At 34.0% G+C, this 21,952-nt stretch overlaps 1 protein-coding gene across 4 annotated transcripts in view; it reads right to left on the bottom strand.

Moving 5' to 3' along the window:
- Positions 1-15,014, bottom strand: part of LOC141434084 (homeobox protein abdominal-A homolog) — a 46,078-nt gene extending 31,064 nt beyond the window's left edge. The window contains exons 1-2 of one of the 4 annotated variants that reach the window (XM_074096363.1): positions 14,258-15,014; positions 6,004-6,051 (exon numbers count right to left, since the gene is read on the bottom strand). In XM_074096363.1, the coding sequence (XP_073952464.1) occupies positions 6,004-6,051; positions 14,258-14,846 (637 nt within the window). In that variant the 5' untranslated portion in view covers positions 14,847-15,014. Of the gene's footprint in view, positions 1-5,991; positions 6,052-14,257 lie in introns of all 4 variants that reach the window. The other 3 variants (XM_074096365.1, XM_074096362.1, XM_074096364.1) reach the window with 3 other exon arrangements.
- Between the last annotated feature and the right edge of the window lie 6,938 nt (positions 15,015-21,952).

Here is a 21,952-nt window from a genome sequence, read left to right as displayed (position 1 = left end):
CTATGTCTATGAGTGAGAGTCCAAATTAACTACAAATTGTCAACCAAAAAAACGTTGCTATTTGTCATAATAATAAACTGTTTTTTTCAAACTTAGTTTTACTTGAACTTAACGTGCCAAACAGAGCCAAGCTAGTTAAGTAAGTAGCTAGAAAACTCCAAACATTAAATCATCTCTTGTCGCTTGGTTTCCTTGTACGTGTGTAACTGCGCAACTCTGGTCAGCGAGCCAATTTGTTTTTATTGAGACTACCCTCCAGTTATGCAAACTGGTAGGAAACGCTGAGCCCGTTGTAAACAAACTTAAACGCGACCACGTAACACTGACCCCCCAAATGGAGCTTTGAACATAGGGGGCGCATTACAGGGAGGCAAGAGGCAGGTCTAGTTACAGTGGCTTTGGTGGCCAGGTCCACCTTTAATCTCGGCGAGAATGTTTTCACAAGCGTCTGGTGTTTGGCCCCGAGACCGCTCGCCGGCATGTGTATACATTACTCAACGTTAATAGAGAAATAAATTGTGCGCATTTCATTTATCCCTTTAAAGAGCAATCAGCACCTATAGGATTACGGAATGGCTTGTTATCGGGTAGACGCAGGCGTTTGATATGCTGCGAGCCCGGCTTGGGTTTGCTCTCTGTTGATATTCCCTGCTTGCTGTCAGATCAAACTAGTGTACCTAGTTTAGAAGTGTTTACTACTGCTCCAAAGCTACATCAAATAAAGCTTAGTGAGAACTTACACAACTACTGCAGTCGTAACCTACATCTGTGGTATGACGTTCGGTTGTGTTATTTTGCTTATTTGGCAAAATGCATCAGAGATTTCATGAAGTGAATAGGTAGGTGACTGTGAAACGAAATATCAGTTACCTATTTAAAAATTGGTTTACTTAATACAGTGATACTTTTATGGCAAAAAAAATATTCGGAATATTTCTGGCGGTGATTGATAAAAGTGGTCAAAATAACTAAAAAACGAATGAAACATTTGTACAGGGGTATTTATGTAAAATGACGCCATAGTGACACATATTTTGCTTAGAAGCAGGGCTCTGCTAACAAAGGGTTTTTCGAATTCGACTCGCACTTGGCTAATTTTATTTATTTTCACTAATAATACAATCTTACAGATGGTTAGCAAATTATACAAACTATGTCAATGCTAACCATAGAGCGGTAGCCCGCAGCCCGCCTTGAACAAAAGGAACAAAATGAATAAAATATTTTTCAATCAGAGAAATTTTACCAATCTGCGACTCCATACCATGCAGTATAAATTGTCTAGAACTGGCAGACAACTCAAACATCAAAACTAACATATAGCACTTAGAGGAGAAATAAACTATGTACTTTGGCTAAGCTTTGAAAGTTCGTCGGACTTGCTCAAGAATTCCATAATTTTCAGACATTACGCGTAATGGCATCTCCCTCTACTATACGGTCGGCTTACTGATTAGACAGATATAGTTCTATATTTGGTGTTCAATGCGCTGGTTCGTAATTATCTAGCCCTGAGAAACTAAAATTCGCTTAATAAAATACTACAATGACTTCGATCGTAGAAATTTCACAATACCCATCCTTATTCACTGTCTACATCGCAAAATTTTAGCTTTTTTAGTCTAAGGGTTTAGACGCGGTTTTGATGAGCCAGTCAGTACGGACTTAGCTTTTGATATAATACTTTTATCAAGATGCGTATATAGGTTACCAACTTATCACTGGGCAACTAAATGTTACCATGTCCTTACCCTTATTTCATACAAGTACGTAAGGTAAAACCAGTGAAACTTAATTCCTTATTAATATGTATTTATTTATATAACATAAAGATAATATTCATTAAAATGTCAACGGGTGAACCAAGACGAGATATCTAATAACTTCTCTCCTTACGGCAAAAATTACCGCAAAACCGTAGGTACTAACGTTTTGTTGTAGAAGGTAAACAACTAAGCGTAAAATACATTTCATTATTACGTTATACGTAATTTCATTTCATTTCATTTCAATAGAAAAAATATCTATGTAGTAAGTTATCATCATTTGTGATTAATGATAGCTTTACTACGTCGTTACGAATATGTTAGCAGTTACCGTGAAATGATGGATAAAAGAACAAACGACTTGCAAAGTAGTATGTAAAACAAGTGACAGCGGATTAAATTATTGATGTATTCATAGGACGAGGTGACTGAAGCAGCATTCTAAGTAAACGTAGACAGATGACTGTACCGCTACCAAGGTGGGTGTGTAGCGTCAACAGAGAATGCAAAAACAACAAAATATATTATACCTACCTACACACGCGTGGTTTTTAATGGTAAAGGTCAAATTGAAGTTTGATATTGTGAAAAGTCAAATGTTTAAAAATAGTTTTTTTGCTACCACTACCTACTGCAGCTATTGTTAAATACATCCGTTGTAGGCACGCGTGTGAAAATTTGTTTAGCAAGATTAGAATAAATGCTTTATAAATAATGAATTATGTACATTCATTCGATTTCATGCCGAGTGAATGGAAATTGAATAAAAAGTTAACAATTCGTGTTTTACATAGTTGATATCGTAATTTAAATAAATAAAGTTATTTAAATAGACATCCGTCAGCAAGAGCCTCAAGTTCACGAAATGAGGTCCGGTTCACGTATTGGAATCAATAATTCAGTGCGATACTAATCAATATAAAACAACGAAATAATTAAAAACAGACCGGCTATGTATTGAGGAAATCACGAAGTAAAAGAGCCGACCTAGGTGGTTTATAGTGCACTTTACTGCAGAACAAATAAAAATAAAAACAGTACTGAACTTGTCAGCGGGTAAAAAGGCGACAATAAAATACCTAAAGCAGTTTATTTCAAGAATTCCCTGTGCCAATATAATGTATGTAATCCAATTGGCGTTATCCGGTAGAGGCCTACCGACATACATAGCGAAGTGGGGACCAATTCAAACCTTGTGTTTATACAATTAACGTCCAAAGCTTGTTAAGTTGTTGCTTGAATAATTGGAATTATACTCCTGATTTTTATGCTTCCTTATTTAATCATGAAGTCTAAAAGTATAGGAGGAGCGCATAATGATTACATCTTTGATTCATCCAATGGGTTTTAATAAAATAGTATCGTTGTAAAAGATCATAGTATAAATGGTTACAAAAAATAAAATGAATAAACTGAAACAATCTTAGAAGTAGAATTAGGCTGAGTTTTACTAACAAAGAATTATCTGAGCCAGAGTAGGTATAGCTAGAGGTAGGTAATACTTGTAAACTTATGAAAATTTACTGAAATTTGTTAGAATCCTCTTTAATCTACCATGGTTCTGCAGAATATGTTATTTTGTTAAAGTGACATACTATCTTTATCATTCAGTGATCTTAGCTATAAATAATGATAATAAAAATTAATTGACCGCCGAAATCCCAAAGACAAAAGGAAATAAGTAAGAATATGAATATGAATAAGAAAATTTATTTATCTAAAGTTATGAATATATGTATATTTTATGCCGATTTATTATCATTACCTACCAATCTAGTTACTATGTGAACCAAACCCATCAAAATTAACTTTAAAAGACAGTAAGTTTGCTATAAAAAAGATAAATAAATAAAGTTGAACTTTTTCTTCCTTATTTTTACTGTGCTTATTTAAAAGTATTTTTAAGTTTTTTACTTTAGTATGGCACAAATTTATTGTACCCATTATCATTTTGTTTTTACTCTGACTGGTACCTCTTCAACTATTTTCACTTAACCTAATTTTTTTTTAACCTAGCCTGACGTCATTGTTTAAAAATAACGAAAGTTAAGATAAAACCAGAATAACTCAGCTCAACCAGCATACAAATGAATTCAAATCAGTTATTTGGCATGCGTATACTGTCCGCTTATTTGGTGACGAATGCGACCATTCCGGGTCAAAATACTGGCTGACACATGCCAAAAAGTATTTCAAAAGAAAAACAAAACAATACCGCTTTGTCATCAAAAGGGTTGAAAACAATTCCGAAATTGTAGTGATGCGTTTAAAAAAACTTATGCTTCTTGTGAAAGTGATAACGTTATAAATCAGTCATTTGTTTCCTTAACTCTTTAATAAGTGGTAATGTCCGCTTCCTTCCACCAAGGCTTGCATATGTCGAAACAGCTGTTTCTATGACAGTCACGTCCCCAAATCTGGCACTTTGTTTTACTATACCTACCGCAACGAGCTCGCCTCGTTAAATTTTTATAGCCACAAGGTCGTCACTTTATGGTCAATTCTCAACTCGGTTATTGTTCGCGGACAAACTTTTTTACAACAGTGTAACGTCAATCACTTGTAGCGAGGAACTTACGATTGACAGTGATTCCGACTTAATTGTTATAGCGCTATAAAATGACTTTTATAAGCTCTAAAAGTGTTAGGATAATTTGTTTTGTTTGGCTAATCAATGCGTGTAATATATGGATAATAAAGGTGTATTAACGGTTGAATAAAAAATCGAAACGCCGGCGTTTCATTTGCTTTTATAGACGTGATTATAATTTGTGGTTTTCTTGTTCATTTCAATATATTTTAAATGTCGCTACTGATACATATAATAAACTCCCGTGTTTCTTAGTGTACAGAACAAAATGTGAGCTAATAGATATGTTTTAATTTAATTTTAGAAATTCTAAGATCAGCTGGACTAGCAGATCTAAACGACCCTGTTAGCGACACGGTCAAAAACTCAGTGTGATAAACAAACGATGTTTTGACTGCGATTTTGGCAATATCAACTTTCGCAGAACGACCGCAAAGAGTGTAATAAAGCAATTTGCGACCGTGCCAACAAAACAATGGCCCCGGTTCTAAGCCTGTTTTAAACTTATCGACAGCATGATTTAAAACCCTTTGACTCGCACCTTATTTGTAAACATCTTGTTAACACAAAGGATCGCTATTTTTGAACCGAAAAAAAATTGCACAACCCATTGCCGTGAACCCTTTGTGCAATTGTTTTGACAGAACGGGGAAAGCGCAAGCTCATTGTCTAGTTGTGCTTTACCTTAACTTGTTCGGTTTGTGAGATAGTGACCCACTATTTGCTATTGTTGGAAGAGAAAGTTGTGCTTTATTGAGACTGAAACCCTTTGCCATTTTTTTGCGAACTGAATTGCTCTTCAACATTTTTTACGTCTAAAAAACGCAACGTGTCGCTTCCGAAATTCACCGTGACCGTATTGGCACGCAATACAACAGTTTTGCCAGAACTCACGATTTAAGATCGTAGTAGGAGGAACAGATAATAACAGGTGAGCCATTAAAATTCTAAGATGGTACATAAAATTTGTTACAGGCTAATAGACTAAAACCTGGTACCCGTCTTTTTATTAGGCTAACACGTTGTAGCTACTTCGCAGCTACGAAGATTGAGCTTCAAAATTGCAAACCGTAGCTAATTTGTTTAGTACTGTCTCTGGACATAACATTTATTTTTATTGCATTGCGTATTGAATCTCATACTTCGTGTTGTTGTAGCACGTCGAAATTTAAGAAATAATGATACCCATTATTGCAGTAGGTATTCGAAGTATTTCGATGAAGCCATGACAAATGAATATAATTGCAACAGAACGGTACACAAGGCATCGAACATTTGACTTTGAGCCAACGAACTTTTAAATAAATGTACAATAGTTTTGTACACTAATGTTCTTTTTTAACCACCTAAAGTGCATTTATTTTAAGATTCGTTTAAGATGTGGTAAAACGATTGCAATTTTACAGTTGGGTGTTGATGGCAATTCTTCACTAAATTATTGTGAATTCATGGATTGGATACAATAAATAGATGTTAATGTATACGCATGTATACAACAGCCGTTGTATACATGCGTGTAGTTTCCTCGGTTAATGTTATCTTCATGATGTTCAATAGCGTTCGTTTAACCACCATTTTAATTTTAAACTAAATATACTTAAAACTAAAAGAAAATAAATTTGAAACGATAAATACCATTAAACTCACCGCAGACCACGCGGTCGAAGGGGCTCATCCAATCTGGAAATGGAAAATCTATTATCAATCGTACTGGAAGTTCACTGTTTCGGCTAGAGTCATGCACCATATAGATAAACTTATCTTGATACGTCCCCAAGTATATTAATCGTATATGTGTATAGTAAACGTATATGGACATTTAAAAAATGTATACAGTTTGTATACCCATTAGGTACTTCATGAACTATCTAATCAAAATTAAAGCGCAAAATACATGCAAAAACTCATACTGTGGTAGGATGATACCCATGCAAACATTTTGCTTGACGTGTAACAGTTGCCACACAGAGGCCAAAATGTTTCATATTTGTTTTATAATGTACTTAGCTTGTCTAATTATGAATGGACATAAAGTGGGCAGATAAAGTGAGCAGGTCAAATAATTGTAAGTAAATATGTTTGAAATAGTATTAATACAACTCCATATTACACTGTGAAAAAGTATCTATTTTTTACATCTGTAAGTACAAGCGATAGAAAGAAGTAAGGATAGATATCTTATAAGTCAAAAGTTACTCAAATATCTAGATAGTTACAAAGTAAAAGACAATACTTTACGAGCGCTACTATTATGTAAAACACAGTCGTAACAATAAAGTAAATTGAAATAAAATCATGCAATTAAGTGAATATCTTTACATAAGAAACGGCCAATTAAGTACCAACAATGGGTAGTTAATTTGTTTTTTGGTCCTATTGTTTGGCGTTTGATGTTAAAGATTGAAATTTCTATTAAAATTGCTATTTTATTTAGTGTCTACCGATTAAAACACTTCTTGACCTACAATGTTCGATATAGAATATAATGTTGTAGAAGAATTACTCAAGTGATTTCATACGGGCCATTCATTTCTGTAGCACATTAATGGTTTCTCAGTTATAGGTACTTTACTATGCCATTCTAGTATAGTCGAGAAGTTGTGAGCAAAAATGTTATGAAAAATATCTGAACACGCTTCTACGTCCTTAACAATAGAGTCGTGTTCAGATATTTATGATAAAATTATTGCTAACTAGTTTATGAACTCGACTGTACTAAGTTTTTCCTGTAAACACCGTTCCTCTCCTTTCTTTTTAGAAAGCCATTTTAATAACGACAATCATTATTCCTTATATATTTACTTCTTTTTAAATAAAACACGATGTGAGTGGCAACACATGCATCACTGCATGCATCGTATCTCTTTTCCAAACTCGACCTTAGGCCGATCAATTAGACTGTAGTAATCGCCATAGTGATTTTGTACTTTTTTCTCAAATAAATTATATTATATGACATTATTTATTTATTTGTTAGGTACTCACTAGTAAATACTTATTAAGTATAACAAAACATGCCTGCGTTATGGGCACCATGCCAAGAGGCCCACCTCTCTTTTTTAATTAAAGTTTTAGTTATTTTAATTTAATAGTAGTTTTAGTCCTATGAATATTTTGTATTTTCTTAATTTACTAATCCTATAAGTTTTCTTTTAATGTATTTTGATTACTATATTTTATGTGGAACTAAGTATACGTTTCTGACCCATTACAAAACAAAAAAAACAAAAAGTTACAATTATATAATTGGTTATCAATAATACTTTTGTATGACTAATGAATCTGATGCGGGACCTATTTACTATTAACAAACAGATAGAAATTGGAGAATAATTGTCTTAAATAAGCACTTTAACTCTTAAATAAATTATCTACCAGTCATATATCAGTTGTTTAGTACCTAAGTAAATTTTCTATATAGGATTTTTTAAAGATAAACAGATCTTAACTGGGATTTTATAACTTCGTGTATTGTGATGTATTGTATTGTAACTCTTTATTTTGGATATAGGTAGCTTTTATATATTTTTATTGCAAATTTGTTTTATTCATATTATTAAACTGCTATAGATATAAATCTATTATTTTGCATATCAGTTTGGATATGGGTATACTATAGTCACTTTAAACCGCCTACGCAAGAGTAACGGCACGCGATTCCAATGCCTTGATAGAGTCATTATATCATTAAGCTGATAGCTATTATTTTAAAACAATGTATAAAAATACGTGCGATTAAACCAGCCTGCGAATTTTTTTAAATCTGCATTGAAAATTAAACGAAAAGGTTAATTGTTTGCGGGATTGTTTGAGCCGCGTAAATTTAAAGTTTAGTTTATGGGAAAAAATTCGTTGGAATCAGCCAACATGCTTAATATGTATTCGTGCTTTGCTTAGAGTTTTTGAACTGAAGCGTGGGAGTTGTTACCCTCGTTAAATATTGTTTACGGTTATAGATAGCTGTGAGTAGTTAAACTTCGTTTTTCTTTTCAGTTTTGATCACAATAATTATTAAACAACTATAAGTACGAAAGTAAAACATCGTAAGTAGGTACAAAGTACTCAATGAGACTGAATTGCACATACATTTATGTAATTATATGCCTACTTGGAAGCTCAGTTAATGCCATGAAGGCAACATCACGTTTGAAATTACTGTCTCTTAAGTTTATATAAAGTTAATCAATCTGTTATAGCAAAATCCTTATTTTGTCTGTGTCTGACCCAGGTAAAAGTCAGAGTGATAGATGAAGATAAACGATTGTTACTTAAAGTCACTCAAATCAAAAGCGTTTACGATCAATAGGAATTATTAAAAAACATTATTTACCAATTTATATGAATTTCTTCTAGAGCATTACTGGTTCAAATTCTTGTGTTTGGTTCTTGTGTAAGGTGAAAATAATTGAGGGTTTTGTATTTTTTTTCCTATATTTTCTCATAAGTAAATAATCTTTCCTTTACTTTCATTACAATAAAACCGCGAATACAATGAAAGTTTTACAGCCAACGCACCTATCACTTAATTATTTCAGCCGCTTATACTCGTTATTACCAACTAAATGAGTTTTAAACCGTTTTAATAACACGATAAGTAATCGGGACATATAAATCTGTTGATAACCGCTTTCTATCAGTACCCAAAACTTGAAAAAAAGTAAGGCAGAACAAAAGTGCTCTGAGTGCAAGCGATCCCTAAAAGGTAAACTCAAGTGCATATCAGCCTCATATTTCTTGAGTTCAGATAATGATGTTCTTATGGAGTTGTGTATAATTTATTTTGGGAATGTTGGCAACATTGTTAATATCATAAATTATTAAGTAGGTGTTCAAAGAGGTTTTATTTTCGATGGATATTGAAGGTTTTTGGCAGATTTATTTGCTCTCATGGAGCATTTATTACATATATACCTTAATAACTACTGTAAATACCGAATCCCTAGTAGCCTTATTCATGAATATATAAAATAGGTACCCGCACCGCACAGGGTTTTTTAAGTTCGAATTTTATGTGAATTATTTATATTTTTTTATCAAGTTTAGTCTGTAAATAGAAAAAAACTTTACTTTTATATTTTAAAACTGCTTTTTTTGTTCTAATTTACAAAATTAAGATAATTCTTTCATTAATAAAGCTTAGTTTACACCAGAAAAATATTTCTTATAAATAATGTCATCACATGATATTTTTCGAAGAAGTATTGGTAGGTAGGTTGGTAGGTACTATTTATTTCAATTTTATTTTAAATTGGATATTTACACCACTATCTAGTGAATATTTGGTAGCAGTTGGTGATTCTCTTATTTAGATATATATGTTTAAGTTTGAAGAACCTTCTTTATCAGAACAAGTCTAAGTAGTTAATGCAAAAAATAAGGTACAAAATGAATTTTTGAAACCAGTCCCGATAACACAAAGTGAATTTAATTGGCTCAAATAGGTATCTAATTATTTTTTTATTCGTGTTTTATGTTTTGTCCATAATTTATTGCCCCTCAGTCACCTTATCCTACAGCCTTTTTATCGACGACAATAATTTAATTTTTTTAGCACGCTTTACTAAGTAGCTCTACGCTCAAAAAATTTTCAAAAACACGTTTGTAATCTATTTGAAATATCTAGAATGTCATTCGGTGTTCCACTACAAGAAAGTCTGTATCGAATTTCTTAAACCATAATGATTATGACTCTTCCTCGTAAAGAAATAGTCTATGATTGAATATAAAAGATGGCGCAGTTTGATTGGCCGCGCGCGGCCATGTTGGTTCGCGCGTGCGTCCGCGCACATGGGCTCGACGCCGTGGTACGTGCACTCTACGACTAAAAATAAACATTGACTCACTAAATTTTCATTCAAACTCAAACTAACTTTTGAACACACTTTGAACGTAGTACGTTCACTGTCAAATTATTGTAGAACTAAACGTTACGAGGAATAACTGTCGACGAGCCTACTTCTCCGCCATTTTAATTTCAGCCGTCGTGTGTCAAACCGCGTCACATGTGCACCTGCTCGGATATTTCTGTCTGCTCGTGACAGATTTTTCCCTGCATCGCTTGGGACATTTTTATACCCCAACATTAGAAACAAATCAAGAATAATAGTCATTTTCAAAGTAAAAACAAGTCGATTATAGGCCATTTTATATAATTTCACTGAGCTACGACGCTGTTATTATGTTACAGTGGCTTTGATCATGAGGTATTTTATATGTCACCGTTATTGATAGCTGACATGTGCCAGGAAGGTTGGACGTTTCTAAGCTAAATGAAATGTTTTAACACACCGTTTTTCATAATACGTTCATGTAATATTCACGAATAATTCATTAGATGTCTCTTGTTTGACCAAATTATGTATGGGATGGTATGGGAGAGTCTACCTAATTTTCTACCTAGAGTAGTTTATTGTCCAAGTATCAAATGTCGAAAGTAACTTTAAAGCTTAAACCGATGATATAGTCAGTCAAATGAAATATTAATACAAGACCCAGAGTGGAACCTTTGTGCTACTAATAATTTCATGTTGACATCTCATACTTTTGTCAAAGAAATCATAATGAAATTGATTATTAAAAGTTTCCTGGGTCATGATTCAATTTGTTCGACTGTACTTAACTACATTGAAAACATAACCTAATATGCTAACCTGAATAATAAATAGGTGTATGTGCCTACCTACCTTTATATACCGGTATAGGTGTACCTATAATTATAGGTATGAACAGAGAGCAACATTCTTTAGACGTGAACTTCAATGTGACATTCATTAGCAAAATATAAATTTGGTAAGATAATGGGTGAATTTATCAAAATACCAGGTTAAAGAAAAATGATTTTTGTTTTAAAGTGATTTTAAATGATTAGAATTTTGTTATGCATCTAACTTAGTCGGATTTCAAATAAAAATATAATACGTATAATTAGAAATTCGCTCGTTTTGTTTCATATGTCTCGGAATTTATTTTGTATTGAACCTATTATTATTCTTTTTAAGGCAGGCAGCTCGGCAGCCAAGAAAATACCTTTGTATGCATAATTTGTTTATAATAAGTATTGTCTAAACTCTATTTGTAACAGCTAATTAAACAAGTAATTTGCTAAGGGAACTAAATTTTCTGTCACCTAATTTTAGATGTGTCGGCAATACCCTAATTATAACACCTATCCCTAAGAAATATATTAGTTATCATATTAATCAAAACTGTTTCTAAGTATGAGTCATCAGAATAATGTAAACCTGTATCTTAAAATTAAATTATAGTTTGATCATCAAAATTCAATCACCAAAATAATAGATCTGTCACCTTATAGGTAAATAGATCTGTACCTTAATTAAATGCTTCTACCTAATATACCACAGGCCTGGTTAGGTACGACGACGAGCGAAGCGAGAAGGTATTATGTAGAACTGCGACCCTCAGTGCGCGAGCCGAGCGAGCGAAGCGAGCGTGCCGCGGTAGCGACCGGCGAAGTGCCAGAACCGACCATTTTTTGCTAATACATACGGCATGAAACTTCGTTATTTTAAATTTATTCAAATTACCATCCATCATCATCACCATCATCATCTTCATCACCCTCAATGATCATCACCAATCATTATCATCACCATCATACTAAACTAATACGCAACGTAAGGCCAGATAAAGGGACAACCGCATGACTGCTACGTAATTTGATAATTAATAATATTTTTCAGTGATTAAAAATTATTTTTTAGGTAAACATTTTTATATTGCTTGGTGATTCAGTATTAGTGACACTTTTACTATCTTGAAACCCAATAAAATTATTTAATGATCGATATTATTTCCAAGTAATTTTTAATTAATATTTAGGTTACCGTTTTAATATTATTTGATGATTCAATTTAGGTGACAGATCTAATATTTTAGGAACAAATATTACCTATTTATTAGGTGACCAAAAATGCATTTATTAGGTGATCGATAAAATCATACCCATTTGCTAATTGTTTTCTCTTTTGATTAGTTAACTTTTCCTTTGTACCTATCTGTTATTTGCTCTACATCTAACTTTCACTTGTCTAATAGTTTGTGTAAACTGCTTTTGTTTTTTGGGTCGCTAATCTAGAACCATTTTTTTACGATTGTCGCTTGTATCTATGTATAACGTAGTTACACGTTCAAATTACCGTAAACATTTTTCAAAATTCATTCTTATGTCAAAATACGTTATTAAGGCTTAAGCCATAAACCGCGAATAAAAATAATTGTATCTACCATTGTATGCAAAACGTACAGGCGTTTTAGTGCCTGTAATGGACCTCCGTTTTAGAGTACTAAGTGGACCCCACAGGAGTTATGTAGCAGGCATTGTCTAAAATAGCAGCAGTAAAATTTTGCCTAACATTTACTTGGCGTAGGTTAGTTTTACGACTGCAAAATTACCTTATCGGAATTCAGACGTGCAATTAAAATGCAAAATCGTTTTATTATTCATAGTTTGTACGAATAATTCCGATTTTAATTACTCTGCGGGAGTATATTTTAGTTTTGATTTATAATGGGAGGCCCTTTTATAATTATTTAAAGGAAAGCAGTTTTTTTATGCTTATAAATTTGTAAATCTGATCCAGGTTAAAAGCAGCAGCTCTTAGACATTTAAATTACTAGAATTTTGACTCTACCTAAGAAAATTTTCCTACCATTAGTATACTTACTTACACAATCTATAAATCAATATATCCAGTACCTACCAACATGTTTTGTTACTAATTTGAAATTGTACTAGGTAATTAGATGATATTAATGAGGAATCTACGTTCTGCCCAAAATGCCGTCGGAAAAGATGGCCCGACGGGCGGGAACTAAATCTTTTTGCTATACCTAAATGTTAAATAAAAATACGTAGATACCGAAAGTACAATTCTTTATGCAAAATAATAATTGTGAACCAAATTTTAGTCATACCTTTATTTATTTCTTGGTAGGTTGGCATCCCGTGCATTTAATTAATGTAGTACCAGGTGATTTTAATTAAAATGAATGTACATACTTTACTTAATGCATTTTTGTAATAAATTTAATCGTTTACGAACTCGGTAATAACTGCCTATAATATAATTATTTAATTAATTGTAGGCTTCATTTATGATGGCAATTATGTCAGGTCTATTCTTTCAATTTTAGTATGTACTTATAGGTATTTAGGCAGGTATTAAAGGTTCCTCTTATTTTAGTAGATATACAGCGTAACCTGTAAAACAGTTGAATGGGTAATTACAATTAATCAATAATGACCAAAATATTGACAATAACAATACCTATTAATGGCTTATTTTATTACTTTTATATAACTTAATGATGAATTATTATTTATTATTACATAAAGTTATCTGATACTTTTAATTGCCCAATTATAATTAATTTTAATGGGTTAGTATAGTATCGAATTAAAAAGAGTAGTGCCTACCTATTTATTTCTACCTGTGCGATTTAAAGTTATCTGAGGTAGACATTAAAGTAATTATTGACCTAATAAAGGGTTTAATTGTTCAAAAAAATGCTTAAGCAGGTATCAAAATTAAATGAGATTTAAATATTTTTATGAAATTGTAATTAATTAACGTAAGTTCTTTATTATTTACTAGTATTTATGAAGCATTAGGTACCCAATTACTTACCTTCTTAGACATAAAAATATTTCCTATTAGATTTTATTGTTTTGATCGGTAATTTAGCATACGGAACGAATGTACTACATTTAAAGCATGGCAAACCTAAATAAATAATGTAGAAAATGATGAGCACATTCAACTATAGTCTACGTACTGATTAAAAAAATATTTTAATGAAAACAAAAATAAAATATAACTGAAAACACTATTTTTACAGAATAGGATCGACAAACTCATGCAAGGAGAAAATGATTTACCGGTGATGGACATCCAGGGGTACCGCGGTATGTCGGGCAGGGGCTGAGCCGAGGGCTGGGAGCAGGCGGCGCCCATAGCGTCGACCGAGGCCGCGGAGGCCGCAGACGCCGCTGACGCCGCCGCCTGATGGTAGAACTGCGCCGCCGCCGCCATGCTCGCCGATGCTGCTGACACCGTCGCTCCACCATTATGCTGCCCCAACGCGTACATAGGATCCGCACCCACAGACGTCGGGTACCGACAGCTCTTGTCATCCGCGGATAACCCCGCCCCAGAAAACGGCACCGACCCACCGAACTGCTGATGGTGCGACACGTAAGGATACATCCTTGCAGGCGCACCCGGGGACGCAGATGAGGAACTAGAGGAGCGCTGAGGACTCCCAGCACCAGGCGAGCCCGCGCCCAGCGCCGCCGCGCCCAGCCCTCCCGACAGCGACGACGACAGCGATGTCGACAGCGACGAAGACAACGACGAAGACAACGACGCCTCGATCGGCGACGCGCCCGCCCCCGCGAACAAGTTCTGGTGGTGGAACTGCTGATGGTACTTCGGGAGCATGCTATCGATGATGAACTTGGAACTCATCGCTCGGCGACGCGGCGCGCGACGATCGCCTCGCGGGAGATGCGTTTATCGCCGGGCGATTCGGATCGATTCTCGCGCGTGCACCTCTACTATGGCCGCGAATCGTTTATGACCCGCGTATGAGGCTCTACGACTCCGAATTCCCCGTCGCGTCGTGGCGAGCGTTGCCGCCGCCGCCCGAGCAGGCGCGCGAGCGTGCGAGCGAGACGCACTCAAATGCAGCGCGACCCGCCGGAACCCTCTCCGTCTCATTAATCCCTACCTGCGTAGCTTATATTAGAAAGAGATAAAAGCTATTCGCTAACGACCATTCCGACGGCCATTGTTCGTAATGGCGCCGGGCCCCGCGCACCCCCGCGGACCCCTCGTCTACGCCAATAGTGATCCCGTGTAGAACATTCACCGCCAATCACAAACCATTCCGGCACTTCTAAATGTCAAACTGAATGGCTTTAAGCAAAATTGCACCATTAAGTTCGGAATTAGTGATTTGGATTGTTTTGTAGCTGTTTAATTTTCAGGTAAAGTGCAAGGTAATTTATCAATAATTGGTCGCAACGCAGCAATTATTTTCTAAAATAAAAATTAATTCACTTTGCTTAATGTGCTACGCATAATGGAAATAAAATACCAGTTATCAAAACCAATTGTTTATTTAATATTTCATTGAACAAAATATATTATGTATATGAACCAATTTTTATTTTATAGTGGAAAGTATACAATAAAATCTTGAATTTTATTTACTTTTTTAGTGCATTTCTTTCGTAAGATAAAACGTTAATTTTTACACTACAGAACAATAATTAATACCTACACTATTCTATTAGACAAATATATTTTTTTAGGTAGGTAAGTACCTACATGTATGCATTTTCTTTTCGAAATAGGTAAGCTACTAATTGAATGAAACTAATCAGGTACGCGGCAATGTAGGTATTACAGGCATTATTGCAAATTTAGCACCGTTTGTTTTAAATTAACTTACTTTTACAAATTCAATAAGATTAATTTTACTTTATTTAATATGGTTTTATTTAGTACCTAATATTGGTTTGCAAGTAATTATGGGTTTCCTTCACACTATTTAGAATTATAGACAAGTTTTTCATTACTTAATATAAAAATGGAAAATAAATATTATATTTGATTTGGAATAATGCTTCCCATTTTTTGCCTTTACTTAAAGGTAGAATAATTAATCAACAGTAACATTAAAAACAAAAATGATATGACCACTTTATATTGTAAATAAATGACGTCAGGCCGTAACATTTTGAAGTCCACACAAAACGACCCATAAAACCTATTTAATGCCCACTAAACGGTGTTATAAAAATCATTCAAAAAGAATTGCTCCAGTTTGCTTTACGTCGGCCACGTGGTTGAACGGGTATCACTCATCCCGCTCCGACAGACGTTCCCGTCTTCGTCGCACGTTTCATTCATCCCGCGGGTCGTAACCGCAGCGGGCGCACGTGGAATACCAAACTTTATGACTATTAAAATAAAATCGTTTACGGTGTGAAAGGTTTGTTTATTTATTACTTTTTTCATTGGTCGGTGTGTTTAGTGCATGGTTTTTATAGGCTTAAGTTGCCTTTTCAGCTTTATCAGGTCTGTGGTACGGCTGTGTGGTGGAACATTGCATAAGTATAGGTTTTATGTTGTTATTCTGATGTTTTTGCCGTAACCGTATGGAATGGTTGATATGGACAGTTAGGGACGTTTGTTTTACGGTAGAGACATTTTTATATTGTTTATTGATGATAAACAGCTTGTAAAGTCATTACGCGGTTCTATCTAATATTGACATATAATATTTATATAATTTTTTAAGTCGCATTAAGAAAGTACGCTATAAAATTATTCAATTATTAATAACGTAAATATTGCGCAGAAAATTGCATAATCACTTGCTAGTTAAAGGAATTTAATATCTGTTATAAATAAGTACACTTTTTTATTCACAAAAATACTCGTTATAAATACTTGGTATTTCCAGTTCCTACTGGAAAGTAAAAATTCCAATTAGAATTTTTTATCTGACTAGATCAATTTCATTAATAGTCATTAAAATTCTTAATTGCTTTTATGTTGTTGTCTGGCAATGAATTAAATTTCAAAGGTGTTAATATTTTTTAAGATATTTCCTTTTATTAAAACTAGTTTTAAACCATAGACAACTTTTGTTTAGCTCTGTTTGTGCTGGGTGAACTGAGGAACATTGGAACATAGAGGTTTTTTTTCTTTTTGATCTTATAAGATTAGCTATTGTGAACTGCAGAATAAAAGCTACTAAGTCTGTCCCTTTGTTTTGTAAATGTCATACCTATATTGAGCTGTTATTTTAAATAAATAGTGTCTATAAACAAACAATTTTCACTTTAATATTTTGTATTTTTTTAAAAGCTTCTGACTAGTTTAACTTAGTAAGCTGACTGTGCAATTCTTATAAGACTAGGTACATAGTTGGTTTTCAAAAGTCATTTACCAACTAATATTAAATAAATTGCTAAAAACACATAAATTACTATATACACCCACATTTATTATCAGGCTTAACAAACTCAAAGTCTGTTAAGATGTCACTTAGACTTCTCTTTCTCTTAGCCGCAGTTTAAAAGCCTCGCGCGGGCGCTAGTAAAGGCAAGGATTGCCTTAAATAGGCAAATTTCCAATCGCAAAGAAAGCCGACAGCGCATCACACCCTATTTTATAGACGATCGATGTTGTAAAGGCGTCTATTATGCAAGCCACAAAGTCGCAGGTGGGCGGGGCGACTGTCCCTCGTAAAAGTGGTCGACTCCAGAGGAAATTTACAACTATCGCCTGCGAGATTTAACGAGCAGTTTATAGATTCGACGCTTTAAAATTCGAGGACAGTGGGCAAGTGGTGGGGTAGTTTTAGAGTTTATCACGGTAATAAAGTGATGATGAAGTTGTTTTGTTTATCGAAAAAAAAACGTGAAATTCACGTAGCTTGGTTTTAATAGATTTATTGCACCACGATAGTAGAAATAATTCTCCCCATACGTATGTTAGAACCGTTAATATGTAAGTATTTGTATCTATATTAAATTCTTATTTTTTTCTACCATAACTACTTTTTATTTTATTTAAAACTGACTTGCGATTTGTAACTTGATCGTAAGTGCAGATGAGGCCAAAGACGTTGCTCACTGATTAAGTAAAATCCTATATGAAAGTATATCTTCTACCTACGAGGTACCTACTATCAATCAAAACTAACTCGTACTCATAAATTAAATAGAATTTGAAAAATTGAGGTCATTTATTTTTTATCAAAATTAATATTTTGTTAACGTGGCCCAACGTTCCCTGTAGTCCCTTATTCTATTCTAGAGCATCCAACAACAGGAAGCAGTAAATCTCACTTAGCAAAATCTTCTCGTAAGTAATTCTCTTGTCTTGTGTCGATCTGTATCTGTTTGCGTGTGAACAAAATGGTTTGGAAAATGAAATGGTTTTCGATGATGGTGATGTATTTCCTTCACTGAGAAGCTAAATTTCTAATTCAATTTAAATTTGTATTCCAAAATCTCAGAGATGGAGTTGAAGCCATTGGTGGGTACTTAAAGACATTATTTTAAACATGGAACCAATTACATTGTCTGTGGATGAAAGAAATGGGTATTACTTTCTTACATAGTTACAGCATTAGCAGAGAGATAAGTAATTACGTAGATATTTCAAGTATGGTGTTCTGGTTGAAAGACCATTTTGTTAGACCACAATCACGCCTGATGGTAGGTGAATATGTATATCGAAAATACAAACTGAAACATAGATCCAGAGAAAAACAAAAAAAGAGACCAGCGCTGGGAATCGAACCCAGGTCCTCAGCATTCCGTGCTGCGTGCTATACCGCTACACCACCACTGGACAGGAGTACAGACACAAATTTCTCCTATGCATCACATATCTCAGTTTGTTTGTTTCTTATTTAGTCACTTAAGCAGCGACACTAGCGACATCTATGCTTTAGTCCTCTTTGAGAAAATTATAAAAAAGTCAATCAAAGCAAGCAAAGCAATTTGAGAAAAGCCAATCTTAATTTGATTGGTTAATAGCGACATCTCTTGTCCGGGTGAGCGGTTAGTTTCGATAGGGTGCTGAAAGTTTCTCGATGAAGGCATAAGCATAGATGTCGCTAGTGTCGCTGTTTAAGTGACTAAATAAGAAACAAACAAGCTGAGATATGTGGTGCATAGGAGAAATTAGTGTCTGTACTCCTGTCCAGTGGTGGTTTAGCAGTATAGCACGCAGCACGGAAAGCTGAGGACCTGGGTTCGATTCCCAGCGCTGGTCTCTTTTTTAGTTTTTCTGTGGATCTATGTTTCAATTTGTATTTTCGATATACATCTTCACCTACCATCAGTCGAGAGAAGCTTCTGCGTGCGACTGTTATTCTCAGGTTTTTCTTGAGTGTTATAATAATACACTGTAATGCTAAAGTTCGCATGGCATGGACATTTACAAGGCAAGCGTGTATACCGTGCGCCTCACTCGTGTACAATGATATTGTAACGGATAACTCACGGCTTAAATCGAGTTTAGCTCGAAATGTTCATTGTTCATGATTAATTCGAGATTCGAAATTCAAGATTCCGATTATTAAAAACACGAAGTTTATTTTGCCGAATGTCATATTTCCGAATAAGCGATGTCATTTCGGAAAATTGTTAATCGGAATACCTACCTACTGTACTTCGGGCTAATAACATTTTGTGTTTTTCATTTTTTGGAGTTATAAAAATCGGATAAGTATAAAAAAACGATATATTGAAATTCGGAAAAATAAATTTCGTGTTTTTAAATAATCGGAATTACATAATTCAGGTTAGAATTGCGTCAAAGCGCGAAGCGCATTAACTGAGCGGAATAGGAGCTCCGCGAAGCGGACCTCCGTCGACCTTGTGTCACATTGCTGAAAATGAATAACAGTTACTAATGTTTTAGGCCAATCTAACCTACACAACTTATGTTAATAAGTCGGGGTTTATTATTGATCGGTGTAATGATAATAGCAATCGGAATTCGTATTTTTGACATTTTGGATTATTATTATTATAATTGAGTCGGAATTATTATTGTTCGGTATACTAAATTTCGCAATTTTGAAAATCGTAATTTTAAATCTTAGATATATTTTTAATTTTCGGATTTATAGAAATCGGATTTATAATTAAAATAAATTAAATTAAATAAATAAATAAATATAACGGGACAATTAACACTAATTAACCTAGTCCCAAAGTAAGCTTAGCAAAGCTTGTTATGGGTACTAAGCAACGGATAAGTATAATTATTTAGATAGATACATACTTAAATACATATTAAACACCCAAGACCCGAGAACAAACATTCGTTTTTTCATACAAATATCTGCCCCGACACGGGAATCGAACCCGGGACCTCAAGCTTCGTAGTCAGGTTCTCTAACCACTAGGCCATCTGGTCGTCAAAAATTATGAAGAATCGGAATAGTCATATTAGGAGTTTTAAAACATTCGGAATTATAAAAATCGGTATTTTGAAATTCGTGATTCCGACATTCGGAATTTAGTTTTTCGTATTTATGTAGTGTATCCTTTCGGGCTAATTCGTAGACCTTCTTCCTGGGAGCAACACGACTCAGCGGCTGCCGCAATACGCGCACTGCGCGCCACCGCTATGCTCGCGCGACTACCCGCATTTTCACCGTCGTTTTTATTGCCACTGTCAAAAATCGAATTAGCCCGAAACATGTCGAGCTAAACTTTTTAGCCAAAAGTGTACGATAGTAAGTAACAAAATCACTCACTTTTTTTTTCTAAAAATCGTTTTTCTCTCAAATTTAACTAAATAGGTATATGTCTAAAGTATTTTAAGAATTTGTAATTGAATTGAGTACATAAATTATTATTTTTTCAGGTATTTCTATTTTGAATGCTGGTTATTTTTTTGCATTCATTTGGTAGTTTTTGTATCAAACCACAGTTAAAAAACAAAGTAGGTACAGTAAAAAAACTATCAAAGTACAATAACAAATCAACGATTTTTAATCAGAATCATGTTTATATTTTCACAAAATGCCCACTGAGCTCAAAAACTTATATTTGATTGAGCAACGTTAGTTGCTTTGTCTATGCTTTTTTTTGTATCAACTGAGCAGTTTAACCCAAACAACACGTTCTTTCGGAAGGACTTAGGATGGTTTGAGCTTAATAGAATATTTTTATGAAATAAAAAAAATACAGCCATTTCCATAACTTTAAAAAGACATACATTATTTACATGATGTCCTAAGAAAATAATTGAAAAGTAAGTACTTTACGAAGTTAATTACAGATTAGATAATACAATATTAGAGATTCATGTATATAATGACCCTTAGATATTTGTTTAGTCGAATAAGTTTTCCCTTCACCAAAGAACATAAAGCTTCGTTAAGTAAATAACAAATTATTAGAGTACTTACTCAAATCGTTGCATCGTCACCTGCAAACAGAAAAACAATAAATTAATATATAGATAATTATCCATATAACGAGAAAACGCAGCCAGCCTTATGTGCACCCTACCCGATAGTAGCGACCTGGGTGATATTTGTAAATATAGATTTTTAGGGTTAGAGTTGGCCTTGGCATTTACCTCTGACAAAGATTAGGCATAACAGTTCAGAGAGGTCATGCTGCCAGTGTCTTGGGGTCAATGCCGGTGGCAGAAAATCTGGACGACATTTTTACTTTGTAGTTTAAGTTTAGTTTTAGTTTTGTAATTGTTTTTTTAATTTAGTCAAGTAAAATATTTGTTTCAGGAGTTGTTAATTAAACTTATTTGTAATAAAAATAGAGATAATCAAGTTAGTTTTTATTTTACCTTTCTTTCTATTTGTTATTTATTGTATATATTGTGTGTTGGTAAAATTTATATACTGTTATTAAAAAAAAGATAATACCATACCTGAATATTATAGTTACACATAGCATATTGGGAGGTCTATGGGGGTCTAACAGTGGATGTCCTATGGCTGATAATGATGAGAATAAAAATATATAATTATTTCATGTAACTGGGACACCATATTATGTTAGTAGTTG

The sequence above is a fragment of the Choristoneura fumiferana genome, chromosome 13, assembly GCF_025370935.1.
Source record: "Choristoneura fumiferana chromosome 13, NRCan_CFum_1, whole genome shotgun sequence".
In the NCBI taxonomy this organism is placed as follows: domain Eukaryota; kingdom Metazoa; phylum Arthropoda; class Insecta; order Lepidoptera; family Tortricidae; genus Choristoneura; species Choristoneura fumiferana.
The sequence above is the reverse complement of the archived record's forward strand: the minus strand, read 5'-3'. Positions and strand labels throughout refer to the sequence as shown.